Source organism: Podarcis pityusensis (genome assembly GCF_964106645.2).
Source record: "Podarcis pityusensis genome assembly, chromosome: 6".
NCBI lineage: Eukaryota > Metazoa > Chordata > Lepidosauria > Squamata > Lacertidae > Podarcis > Podarcis pityusensis.
In genome coordinates this window covers 76,279,817-76,292,236 of record NC_138030.1, presented here as the reverse complement: position 1 = coordinate 76,292,236, position 12,420 = coordinate 76,279,817, and the positions used below count along the sequence as shown (strand labels likewise).

The 12,420-nt window shown below is 43.6% G+C and overlaps 2 protein-coding genes across 9 annotated transcripts in view; one reads left to right on the top strand and one right to left on the bottom strand.

The window, feature by feature from the left end:
- The window catches only part of LOC308478730 (very-long-chain enoyl-CoA reductase-like), a 41,746-nt gene that overhangs the window by 22,127 nt on the left and 7,199 nt on the right, over nt 1-12,420 (top strand). For 2 of the 8 annotated variants that reach the window (XM_081008795.1, XM_081008791.1), the window contains one exon: nt 4,317-4,802. The exons of 1 other annotated variant lie outside the window; for it this stretch is intronic. In XM_081008795.1, the coding sequence (XP_080864921.1) occupies nt 4,317-4,328 (12 nt within the window). In that variant the 3' untranslated portion in view covers nt 4,329-4,802. Of the gene's footprint in view, nt 1-116; nt 3,475-4,316; nt 4,803-4,822; nt 4,846-8,394; nt 8,528-9,416; nt 9,493-12,420 lie in introns of those variants that run through there. 5 more of the 8 variants (XR_013987220.1, XR_013987219.1, XM_081008793.1 and 2 more) reach the window with 5 other exon arrangements.
- ABCA4 (ATP binding cassette subfamily A member 4) overlaps nt 6,347-12,420 on the bottom strand; it is a 97,337-nt gene continuing 91,263 nt past the window's right edge. The window contains exons 46-50 of the mRNA XM_081008486.1: nt 11,759-11,893; nt 10,996-11,099; nt 8,920-9,012; nt 8,546-8,795; nt 6,347-7,629 (exon numbers count right to left, since the gene is read on the bottom strand). Coding sequence (XP_080864612.1) covers nt 7,507-7,629; nt 8,546-8,795; nt 8,920-9,012; nt 10,996-11,099; nt 11,759-11,893 — 705 coding nt within the window. The 3' untranslated portion in view covers nt 6,347-7,506. The remainder of the gene's footprint in view (nt 7,630-8,545; nt 8,796-8,919; nt 9,013-10,995; nt 11,100-11,758; nt 11,894-12,420) is intronic.

The following is a 12,420-nucleotide window of genomic DNA, read 5'->3' as shown; positions in this document are numbered from 1 at the left end:
TGGTTTGAAAATTTTGGGCTAATATTCCAGCTACAATATTTCATAAACGTTGACCTCTCTCTCTCTCTTTTCTCTTTCTCTCTTTCTCTTTCTCTTTCTCTTTCTCTCTCTTGCAGTGGGACTCTTCACCTTTCTTTGTTTCATTCAGATGTCAGTCTGGGCAAAAGATAAACACTCCACCTATATACGAGAGTTTAAGGATTATCCTAGTCTTAGAATGTCTATCATTCCTTTCTTACTGTAAGAACAGGGTTGTTGGGTTTTTTAAAATTAAATTATCAGAAACAAAGTGGATGAGGCTGTATAGACACAACCACAGGCAAAGAAAATAAGTTAGGGTATGAAGATAATTTAGGCAAGGTTTCCCAGGAGCATGCAGAAATTACTATCTAGTGTGGAATTCCATGGGCTCAAAATCTACCTAGTGGGGTTGGAGAGCTGGGGGGGGGGATTTCACATCTGGCAACCAATGCGCCCTTTGGTTTCAGATAGTACATGGGTAGTACATCTGCTCTTCAGGTAAGACCAGTCACCACCTACTACTGTGGACAATAAAGTTGCTGGATTGGGATGTACCACAGCTATCCCCAACTGCAGTTGAGCTGATCAAAGTACCCGATGAAGAACTGTGCGACCAAATGCTGCATCAGCTGACGATAATTGGTCCAGCTTGTAATGCCTGGCGAAGTTACTTGAGGAAGACCAAGTAGCTTCCTTACAAATATCAAGCAGCGGAGCATTAGCGGCGAAGGCCGCTGAAGTGGATGCTGATCTGGTTGAATGAGAAAATAGATGTGTTGGCTGGGGCAGCTTGAGGGATTCATAAGCTACGGAAATGCAAGCCCGTATCCATCTGGCAAGGGTGGAACTTGAAACCCTCCTCCACAGAGATGAAGGGTGGAAGGACACAAACAAGGAGTCCGTTGTTCTAATTTCTTGTGTTCAATGAATGTACAGCTTTAGTGCCCGATGAACGCCTAAGGAATGCCAGGCCTTTCCTCTAGGGTGCTTTGGATTAGGACAGAAAGTGGGAAGAATTGATTCCTGTTGGACATGGAATCTCGAAAGTACTTTCGGCATGAAGGTACAATCTGTGCCCAGCACTACTTATGGAAGATGCAGAGATGTTTCACCTACCTCCCACAATTCTTAGCTCCTTGGTAACGTGGTGAGGGAATTACCTAATCCAGTGGCTTCATCGTCCACCGTAGTAAATAAATTACTTCTGGTAAATGAGCCACCATAGCTCATTGTGTTCCGGGCTTTTTTGATTCGTCTACCCATGTACTATATGGAACCAAAGGGGCACATTGGTTGCCAAATGTGAAATACATTGGCATTATTTTCAGCATTCCTACTCCGCTAACATCTTCATGTATTTTTAAAATTTGTGGGATTCAGTATTGGTTTTATCTTCTCCCCCAATCCCCATGTTCTTATCTTTAGCCATGAAGGGTGTTCAGAGCTAACTGTTTGGCAAAGGTATTATCCACTGTTGCTGAAAGAATACACTTTCTGTAAAAGTCTGGGCTAGGCCCTGTGGCAAAAAGGAAGCATGAGAATTTGGTGTGAAACAGTCTGGAATTCCACAAACAGATATGTTTTGAGGGAGGGCACTTTCGGATGATATGTTTATTGAGTGTTCATCCTGATTCGTTTCCAGGGAGGTTAGATGATGTTGCATCAAAGCAATTATTATTGTTTTCCCACTCTTTCTGGTGTGTGTCCCTTCACTTTCCTTATTGCAAAAAAGTCTGACTTGGGGAGAAAGTGGGGTTGTGAAAGAGCTCCAAATCCGCTCTAATTGTGCAACCAGATTTCCCCAGTGTGTGATTGAATCCAACCTGAAATAGCAACAGCCTGGAACTGCCCAATCTCTGGATGAATTGTGCTTCAAAGCTGAGGCATAGAAAACGCTGTGGGCAGCTTCAAATCAAGCATTTGCTGTGGGAAATACTTTTACATTGTGAATGAAAGTGGTACACACAGAGAGAGAGAGAGAGCACTGGGAATGAGAACAACATAGTTTAAATGTTCAGAATAATCATTTGAAACAGACCTGTTGGGAATGAACCATTTCAGACTGCAAGGTGAGAGTTAACTATTTGAATGTTTCCATTGCAAGAAACTCCCAGATTTATATAAAACTTGAACATGAAGGAAAAAGGGTTCTTGTGTGTCTCTTGTCCTATTTAGCATGCTCTTGTTGTCTTAATGGATGGCTGATAGTTGTATTTTGTATTAGATTTTAATATTTTGGGACTTGATGCTATGTTTTGGATCAGCTGTTTTTTATTTATTAATTCTGGTTATTTTTGTATTGGTTTTTATTTAGTAAGTTGACTTGACAGGGTTTTAACCTTAAAAGTGGTCCAGAAATATTTTAAATTATTACATTCAGGGTGTTCTGTTAAATGGAAGAAGCATTCAAACATTCACCACCCTGCAGTCTGAAGTGATGCAATACCAACAAGGCTATCATGTGATTATTCTACTTGCATTTCTCATTCTTGGAAAACACTTCATGCTATACCCTGGTGCATGCTTACTTGAGAGTAGGGATAGCAAATCAATTAGTCTTGGTTCTCTGTTTCTCATGATTGTAGTCTTAAATTCGGTCCTCCACATTTATGCAGCATTTTGTGAATTTTCTGTTAGAAAATATCCTCCTGAAAGTGCTTCAGCATTTTAATATGAATTTCTGCTAGAAAACACATTTTTGTATGCCTTTTTGACTAATGCACACATTTTTGCAAGCAATGTCTCCTTAATATAATGCATTTTTAATGTTATTTTCACTAATATTAATTTTTATGTACACTTTTAACTACTATATGCATTTTTGTAAACATTGGTTGGTTGGAGAATTGCATCACAAAATTTGGGTAAGTGTGAATTTCTAAGGGTGGCTATGTTCTGGTTCTCATAGTTTTGGAAAGTGTAAATTTGGCTTCAAATGCAAAGTGAATTGAATTCGCCCCCATCGTTATATCAGAGTAGGCTCAGGGATGCTTCCTTTGCATAGGAGTGGGTTGCCCATGTACTTGCAAATGTAAGTAGAACAATTGGTACTTAACCTGAAGAGTAGATTTGTGTTGCCAGCACAGGACCACTGGTTGGGCTATGGCTTTGCCCCTTTGATGAAGGAAGGAGTGAAAATTTAGGAAATGGATGGCTCCTTTGTCCTCAGCATTGCAGACTCACTAAGCACAAGTAGTCCATGGAGTCTCATCAGTTAATAAGCAAATAACATACAGTAATAAAGCCAAATTCCTATGGAACAATAACTTTTCCTAACTGACTGAACTATTAAACAGTGTTGCAGGCCATTAGAGGGTGGGGCCCCAATGGTCCCACAATGGCAACACAAATCTACTATTCAGGTATGTACCAATCGTACAATTTCCTTTTGCCAGCATGACACCACTGGTTGGGACATACCAAAGCTCTCCCAACTAGGGTGGGTACCACTGCGGGGAGGCCTGCTGGAGGACCCTCTGGCCAATGGTGGTGTCAGCTGACATCCAGGTGTCTTGTCTTAGTGTATGGTAAAGGTACTGGGAGATGCGCAGGTGGCTGCACTGCAGATTTCCAGTAGGGAGGCATTTGTGAAGGATGCCACCAGGACGTCTGCTGCCCCAGAGGAATGTGCTGTCAGTTTGGCAGGGACAGGTAACCTTTGCGCCTCATATGCCGTGGTAATGCAGGTGCAAATCCATCAGGATAGTGTGTTTGGGGTGACTTTTCTACCTAACATAGTATGGTGGAATGATTGCCAAAGCACTTTGGTATGGGTTATATAGACCTTAAGTAACCTGCCTACATCTTAAGGCAGAGCTTTCCAAACTGTGTGTTGCTGGAAAGGGAGCAGACGGCCCGCCGATTTGCTAGTAAAACTGAATTACTGTGTCGCAAAATGATGCATGTCTAAAAAGTGTGTCACCAACGTGAAAAGTTTGGAAAGCTCTGGTATAAGGAATGCCAGGCCTTTTCAAGAGGTGCTATGGATTGGGGGGAAATCTACGTAGTATCAGTTCCTGCTGTAGGTGGAGTTTGGGAAGGACGTTAGGCAGGATCAGTATGGAGGATGTCTTTGTCTTTGTGGAATATGCAGGGGCGTTGGACCACCAATAGGGTGTTAAGTTCAGATACTCTTGCAGGCAGATGTGATGGCTACAAGGAATAAGACCTTGAATGATAGCGTGCAGAGTGGTAGCTCTTTACTGGTGGCTCCAGAGAAAGTCAGTGGGGGTACAAAAGGTAGCAGGAAAGGGAAAAGCTATTTTTTAAAAGTTGTTTTAAATTTGAAAATGAAGGTAAGCAGGTGAAGAATAAAGTAAATCAGAAGAGAAAAGGAAGAAAGTGTCAAGAGGAAAAAAAGGAGTAAAATCATGGGAGCCCAAGGAAACTGTGACTATCTTCATCAAAGGTAGGAACGAAAACTTCCCAAATCTCCATCCCTGCCTTTGTCAAAGGGTCATAGCCTAACCAGTGGTCCCATATTGCCAAAAGGAAATATGGAGGTGTGGTCCTCTAGTTACTCTTCATATATACCAAAATACAAGGAAATGTGGAAAATATTTTTCCTTATTTTGTGTTCAATGCATTTTAAGAAGGCTCTGTGCAAATCAAATCAGTAAATGAATAAGACATTATGTTACAAAGTTTTAAGAACTTAATTTTAAGACTGTCAGCAGAGGGACTCTGACTGTTTCTTGATGTTTATTCCTCTAGAAATGTACATAAATTTTTGCAACAATTTGTAAAGAGAATATGCAATAAATTCAAACTTATATTTTGAATTCTGTCCAATTAATTATAGCAATAGAAGACACATTGCGACTGGTGAGTGAAGTTTTAATATTTCTTTAATACCCAATCTTTTTCAAGTTAAAAAAATGCATCCATGATAAGATAAAAAACCTCTTGATTCTTTTCACACAGACAATATGTAAATGTTTGTTATACAGCAAATTACATCCGAGAAATGCAAATCACATTTAATGACTTTCAGGATCTGCTTCAAGTTTGTTTCTTTATTCAAAGCTATGTTGGAATTATAGCATTGTCCGTCCAGATGCTCAGTACAGGAAATCCTTCCCAACAGATAGCAGTCCATCCTCTGCAACTAATTCCATGGTTGAACTGCACTTAATTTTATGTATTGCCTAATATTCAACTGAAACATACTCCCTAGTCCTGCCATCAGAGCAGCTCTTCAGTCTCCTCTTCATGCTAGCCCTTCCAGTATTTGGAGAGCGTTTTTAGGTCTTTGCCTCTTGAGTCACCCATCTGTGATGTAGTTATTGCTGGGAGTGGCAGTCATGTATATATTGCCCAGGGCTGGTATGAGGGGCAGAGTGGGATGGCGGTTTCACTCAGCGGTGTATCACTGGTGAAATTGCCTCCGCTCCAGAGTCCCTCTGCTACCAACGCCCAGTGTGCCAAGGGAGAAACATGATGGAGGCAGAGGGACTCAGGAGCAGTGGTGGTTTCTGCTGCAGAGGGAGAAACAAGCGCCATCAGCAAGGCACCAATACAGCTTGTCCCTCCCTCCACTTCTTGAAACTGCTCGGCTGAGGAGCATGCAGTTGCCCTTGCCTCAGCCAAGCAGTTTTACGGAGCCGGCGATGGTTTGGGCACTCTGTTTTAAAGTGCTCCCACTTCCCCAGCTGAGAGATCTTCAGAGATGGAGGAAACGCTACAAACTGAGCCTATCAGGTTGGCAGTGCTTGCTCCATCTGTGGGGGGTGGGCGAGCTGCCTCCTTTACAGGAGGAAGAAGTAGCTCACCCTTGCCTGCAAAGGCAGCTCCCTCTGGTGTAACAGAGCCCTTCCCTTTGGCTTGCACGAGCCAGAGATGGGCAGAGGGACTCCTTTAAACTTCTCTGTTCAGGGGCACACAGCTGCTTGCCCTGCAACAGAGACACTGAGCTTTCTCAGCTGGGGGGGGCGGAGCCTTTCCACACACCCCCCCCAGCTAAGCAACAGGCTGCAGCCAGCTGCATTGGCCCCAGCCCGGCAAAGCACCATCATGGGCTGGGGCCAATGCAGCTTGTTTCAGCATTGTGGTGCATTGCCAAATCACGATGTTCAGCTGGTGATACATTGTGATGTTGAAAATCTAACATCGCCCAGCCCTAGTTGTGTAAGTTACTTCTCATTGGGTGTGTGTGGATGGTTAGGTTTTTAAACACCCAGTGTAGTCACTCAAAAAAGTGTGATGCCTGTGTGGTTTAAAGAGCTCCACCACCAAAAACCACCCAAAATCCACACAAGGAGCCACTTTCTGGCAGCTACTCTCTAATACCATAACTGAATTAAAAAGAAAGCTATTTTTTTAAAAAAAAAAGTTTTACCTTCAACAGAGCCCCAGAGTGGTTATAGCACTGAAACATACAAAACAATACTAAAAGGTTATTGATCTTGAGATTAGAGCAGCTTGAATCAAAACTCAGCTAATGCAATACTCCTACGACATAAATCCTTTTAAAAAAAGATGTCAAAATCAATAGCACCTTGGGGGAATCTCTTCTAGGTGGTTTCCTGTTGACTTCACTAAGAGCTGCATGCAGCTACAAGCTATGGTTGGGCTAAATCCAAATCACCACCTGTTAAGATTTTCAAGGTGGGAAAAATGGCACAACTGTGAACTCCCCCATTGTACCTTTTAATTAGGTTTTAAGTGGGAGTTAAGTAGTATCAAGAGTTGAAAACGAACTGTCAACAGCTGAGGGGAATATTCCAACTTAAAACTAATCTAGTAAAAGTGAGCCACTAATGTAAAGAAGGCCATGAAAGACCAAATATTTCCTGTTCATCCGTAAAATTTTGTGATTCTGTTGCTGGCAGTGACAGCCCATCTTGTGCTTGACTGCTGTCAAGTCTAGATTTGACCCAGAGCATTAATGCCACAGAACAATAGAGACTTTAAATAAACATGTGTGCTTGTTTCTTTTTTTGGTTCAGAATGAAACTAGGAGACAAAGCACATGCATCCTTAAAAAAAATTTTACGAACACAAAAGTGATTTTGACTAAACTTAGTATCTACTCATTTGATCCCATCACTGTGCCACAAGCTAAAGTTCCTAATATTACATTCTACTTTGCTAAAAAAATATATATTTAAGAAATGCACATGCAGCTTCACAGGGCAGAGCCCTCCACAGGCAGCTGTCAAATGTTAACGCAATATTTAAAAAATGCTTAAAATACATTCAAAACAACCCATTTATAATACTAAAAACTGCTTTAAAAGCCCAGCACAACACTTTTAGTAGAAAAGACTGAAAAGCAAAGCTGGGTTTTTTTGTTCTGTAAAAGCTTAACGAAGATGGATCCATTCATACATACTTCCTTTGCGGGCGAGTTCCAAAGACGCAGGGAAACCACTGAAAGGGGGCTAAAACCTGTGCTGGTGAGAAGCTTATTCAGGATTTGTAGCGCTCTGCTCTGGCCTGGGGCCCAGCTCTTGGGGAGTTTGCTTCACCTGTTGCAGAACTTCTCTATGCAGTTGTCTTCCGATAGAAAGCAGGGGTCACCTTCACCTCTCTACTAGCTCCCGCTGCACGAGGGTGGAGATGAATTTCCTCATCCTCCATCTGTTGTTTAGCAAAGTTCACAAAAACCTGTGGAAGGAAACCAGTAAATGCATAATCAGAACTGCACTTACTAGAAGGAAGTACGGAAATCCACAATGTCTGTGACAATATCAAGAACAGAGGTGACTCATGACTCCAGTGTTGACCTTGGAAAGATCTCTCCACGTCCCCCTCCCCCCAGATGTTCCATCTCATGCATGCAGTTTTCTAGATCAAGCCTGGTGGCTAAGCCCAATACCTCTAAGGTCAGGACCCAAGGACCTGTCTATCCCACATGAACTGCAATCACCATATGAGGCCCTTCTTTTTGTGCATCCCCAAACAAAGTTAGGAAGATGGCAACACAAGAATTGGCCTTTCCATTGGAAAACAAATAACCTGTGGCCAACCAGATGTTGCTTTAGAGCTGGAGTGAAACATAGGGGAAATAAGCTCTCCTCCTCCGATTAGACACATGCACAGGTTGACCTGGCAGAAGTCATGAGATGTGGTGTGATTGACAAGGCAATTCTCATACAATGTGTGCAGAAATAAGCCTGCTTCTTACTAACAAGAATTTTCAAAAAGCACACATTAAATACATGTAAGGTTTTTTGTGAGAAAGAAATGGATCTTTTTGTTCTGCAAAGGAAGAGCCATGTCTTGTGAAGTGAAGGCTATTCTTATGACAAGTGCATCACCTTAATTAGTATAATTGGTCTGCAAAGCTTGGTTCTACTGAAAATGACTGACCACCATTATCTCCTCTTTAAATAAACACTTTCCTCACTTATTGCCACTCTCTGTTTTCAGATGAATGGAATCTGGAAGCACACAGCCTTTTAAAAAGAATTGCCTGTTACTAAAACATACTAGGCATTGGGGGGGGGGCTTCCTAAGTGGCGGAGGGCTTGCATTTGTTGAGTTAGGTCCCCCTCCCCATTTTTAGCATCTATTTTTTTACCTGATCCAGGGTGGTTTGTGTGACAGAGTATTCTTCAATATTCAGGTTGTCCTTGTTAGAGAGAATCAGCCGGAAGATCTTGGCCAGCGAGTAGGCGCATATCTGGTACTGGAGCATGTTATGGTGCTTTTCCCTTTGTATGCTGCCAGGGAAGTTCACTTCTACAAAGTGTTCAGCTAGACTCAGGTCTGGAGGCAGTCCGGGTTTAGAGGCCTTTATTTTCATGCTGATAATGTAGCCATCTCCATATCTGTGAAATACCCATGGTATATGAAGTGACGGATTTACTACCCCAGTAAATAAGATTCATCCATCAACTACACTAAATTGCACTAAATCAATCAATAAACATGAGAAATGAATCATCAGCTTACTTGTACTTGAGATGCTGGATGGTGCCCAGGCATTTGAAGGTTCCCTTAACCATGATAGCTAGACGTGTGCAGAGCGCTTCACATTCTTCCATGCTTGTAAAGAGAGAAAGCTTGATGTAAAAAAAGGTCTGTAGTCCCACTTACTCATATTGACCCCAGCCAGTAAATGCTCCATTGCGTTGTAACTTTGTCAGGATGCTCAGCCGTTATTGCAGGCTTGCTTCTGATAGGGGTCTAGAGAGAGCCCCTAACATTTGTGGGATAACCAGCCTCATACAGGCAACTCCCCATTTGTGCGCGTTCATGGCGCATGTGCTGTTCAGCACCGCAAGGGGGCCGACTGACATGCACGGTGCCTTGAAATGCAACCCCCATGCTAATGGGGAGTGCCTGTATAACCAACACGATTAAGTCTAATTAATGCACGAAGAGGTTAATGCCATAGTAAGCTGTCCTGCCAGTCTTAGCTAAGTTGCTCTGTCCACTTGGGAGGAAAGTCTTGCTTCCTTCAGTCTGCCACATGAACTCCAGTATGTAAAGAGGTCTGAAAAGAGGTTGCTCCAAGCTTAGACCACATGGCCTTTTTTAAAAAAACAAAGCCATCCTTGTATTCCTATACAAATAATTTAGGAACTTTTGCCACTTTGGAACTAACCTAAGTTTTGCTACCTGCATTTTCTGACTGCTGTATGGAAAAGCACATGAATCGGACCTTCAGAGAGTTTGTAAGTAAACCATTTTTAACTTTCCAAATGTGTGGTCTTTTTCTATGATAGGGGAAATGGTAGATTGCCACCTGCAAACTGAAGTAGTACATAGGACTCTCCTGTGTGAGTGTCTGAGGGCCCTGCTCTTGCTGCTTACCACCTACCTGGCCCAGGGCGGGGCCTGAAGCCTCACAGGGACTGCTGCGCTCTGCTGCCCAGGAGGACTCTCCTGTGTGAGTGTCTGAGGGCCCTGCTCCTTCCTGCCACTCACCATCAGTATGCGGATGATACCCAGCTCTACCTCTCTTTTAAATCAGAACCAGTGAAGGCAGTGAAGGTCCTGTGTGAGTGTCTGGAGGCGGTTGGAGGATGGATGGCGGCTAACAGATTGAGGTTGAATCCTGACAAGACAGAAGTACTGTTTTTGGGGGACAGGAGGCGGGCAGGTGTGGAGGATTCCCTGGTCCTGAATGGGGTAACTGTGCCCCTGAAGGACCAGGTGCGCAGCCTGGGAGTCATTCTGGACTCACAGCTGTCCATGGAGGCGCAGGTCAATTCTGTATCCAGGGCAGCTGTCTACCAACTCCACCTGGTACGCAGGCTGAGACCCTACCTGCCTGCAGACTGTCTCGCCAGAGTGGTGCATGCTCTGGTTATCTCCCGCTTGGACTACTGCAATGCGCTCTACGTGGGGCTACCTTTGAATGTGACCCGGAAACTACAACTAATCCAGAACGCGGCAGCTAGACTGGTGACTGGGAGCGGCCGCCGAGACCATATAACACCGGTCTTGAAAGACCTACATTGGCTCCCAGTACGTTTCCGAGCACAATTCAAAGTGTTGGTGCTGACCTTTAAAGCCCTAAACGGCCTTGGTCCAGTATATCTGAAGGAGCGTCTCCTCCCCCATCGTTCTGCCCGGACACTGAGGTCCAGCTCCGAGGGCCTTCTGGCGGTTCCCTCACTGCGAGAGGCCAAGTTACAGGGAACCAGACAGAGGGCCTTCTCGGTAGTGGCGCCCGCCCTGTGGAACGCCCTCCCATCAGATGTCAAGGAAATAAACAACTACCTGACATTCAGAAGACATCTGAAGGCAGCCCTGTTCAGGGAAGTTTTTAATATGTGACATTTTAGTGTATTTTTCATCTTTGTTGGAAGCCGCCCAGAGTGGCTGGGGAAACCCAGCCAGATGGGCGGGGTACAAATAATAAATTATTATTATTATTATTATTATTATTATTATTATTATTATTATTGCTAGGAGTACTGTATCACATGCTTTCTCTGAAGGTTTACAACAGTGGAAAGTATTTTTTTAGAAAGGTTGTTAGATTCCCATACTGATTTTACATGGGGAGGTTTGTATTACCTGTGTGACGTAAGGACCACAGCTCTTCCGTCTCTGATCACACTGACAATTGAGTTCCATAAGAAGCGTCGGGACTGAGGGTCCATTCCTGTAGTTGGCTCATCCTGTGAGATGTGGATAATAATAATGATGTGGGTACCCTCAGCAAAATATTGCAGCATATGCCCTATACGTAACCCAACAGCATTTCCTGCTAAGGGCTCCAGCCAGCCTGGAACAGGAGCTTTGTTAGTGCTATTTGGAGCTCAGTGAGGGAAGGACAGATACACCTTTTTATTTTATTTTTCATACTCCTGCAAGGCTCAGGTTTGCATTTTAGTATTCTTACTCTCACACATTCTAAAAAATACACTTTTTCAGGTGTTACGATGAAACATGCTGCCAAATTTAATTTGGGGGGAAAGTGCGACTTAACCTTCTAAAAATATCAGAAACACCATTTGAAGAGGGTATACTACTGGTGGTTCAGCAGAGGACAGCAAGAAAAGCAGGGCACTAACTTTTGCAAAGAACCACCCCAGGCAAGAAGACACAACTGGAGTTTGGCACTGTTTGGGGTGTTTCTCAGAGAAATTGGTGTTTTTAATAGTGTGTTGTGTACCGTCCTGATACTTTACGACATGGTGACATAGAAATTACTTTTAGAAGTAAAATAATTTGCACACCACACGGTGTCCAACTGGAGTTTTCCACAACCGTACAGAATTGCCTTCACCTAAAGAGGCTACTTTTTACCTGGCCTCCTTGCCGCAAAATGACTTACCAGCAGGACTAAAGGAGGGCAGCCTATCAGCGCAATGGCAGTAGAGAGCTTGCGCTTGTTCCCACCGCTGTATGTGCCTGCCAACTGATCTGCATACATCAGGAGACCAAGCTTCTGAATTCCCCACTCTGCAACCTGTGAAGAAGGGATAAAGGAGGTCAAAGGACTGGTAGTTACTTAAAACACAATGGGCTCAATCCAGTCCATGATGGGAGCAGAGTCTATTAAGGAATGCAGTTATTGTGTTAATTCTCCAGAATCCACACAGAACTCTTATTATGCATTGGTAACGCAAGAAAACTCTGCAGATTGGCAGGATGGATTTGCAGAATTATTTTACCAGGTGCAAGGTTGGCACGTGGAAACAACAGCAGCAAGGTGGCGTGGCTAGCCAGACTGGCTACCTGAAATTTTCACAGGGGTGAATGCATATCTGTACTGCAACATAGATAAGAATATGCATGGACATCAAAGAGCCGCCCAGGGATCTAACAACATACCGTATTTTTCGCACCATAGGACGCACCGGACAATAGGACGCACTTTGTTTTAGAGGGGGGAGAACAAGAAAAAAAATTTTCCCCCTCTCTGCCCAGCGCCCCTTCAGTGAAGCAGCAGGAGGCGCTGCACAGAGAGGGGGAGAACTTTCCCTCTCTTGTTTT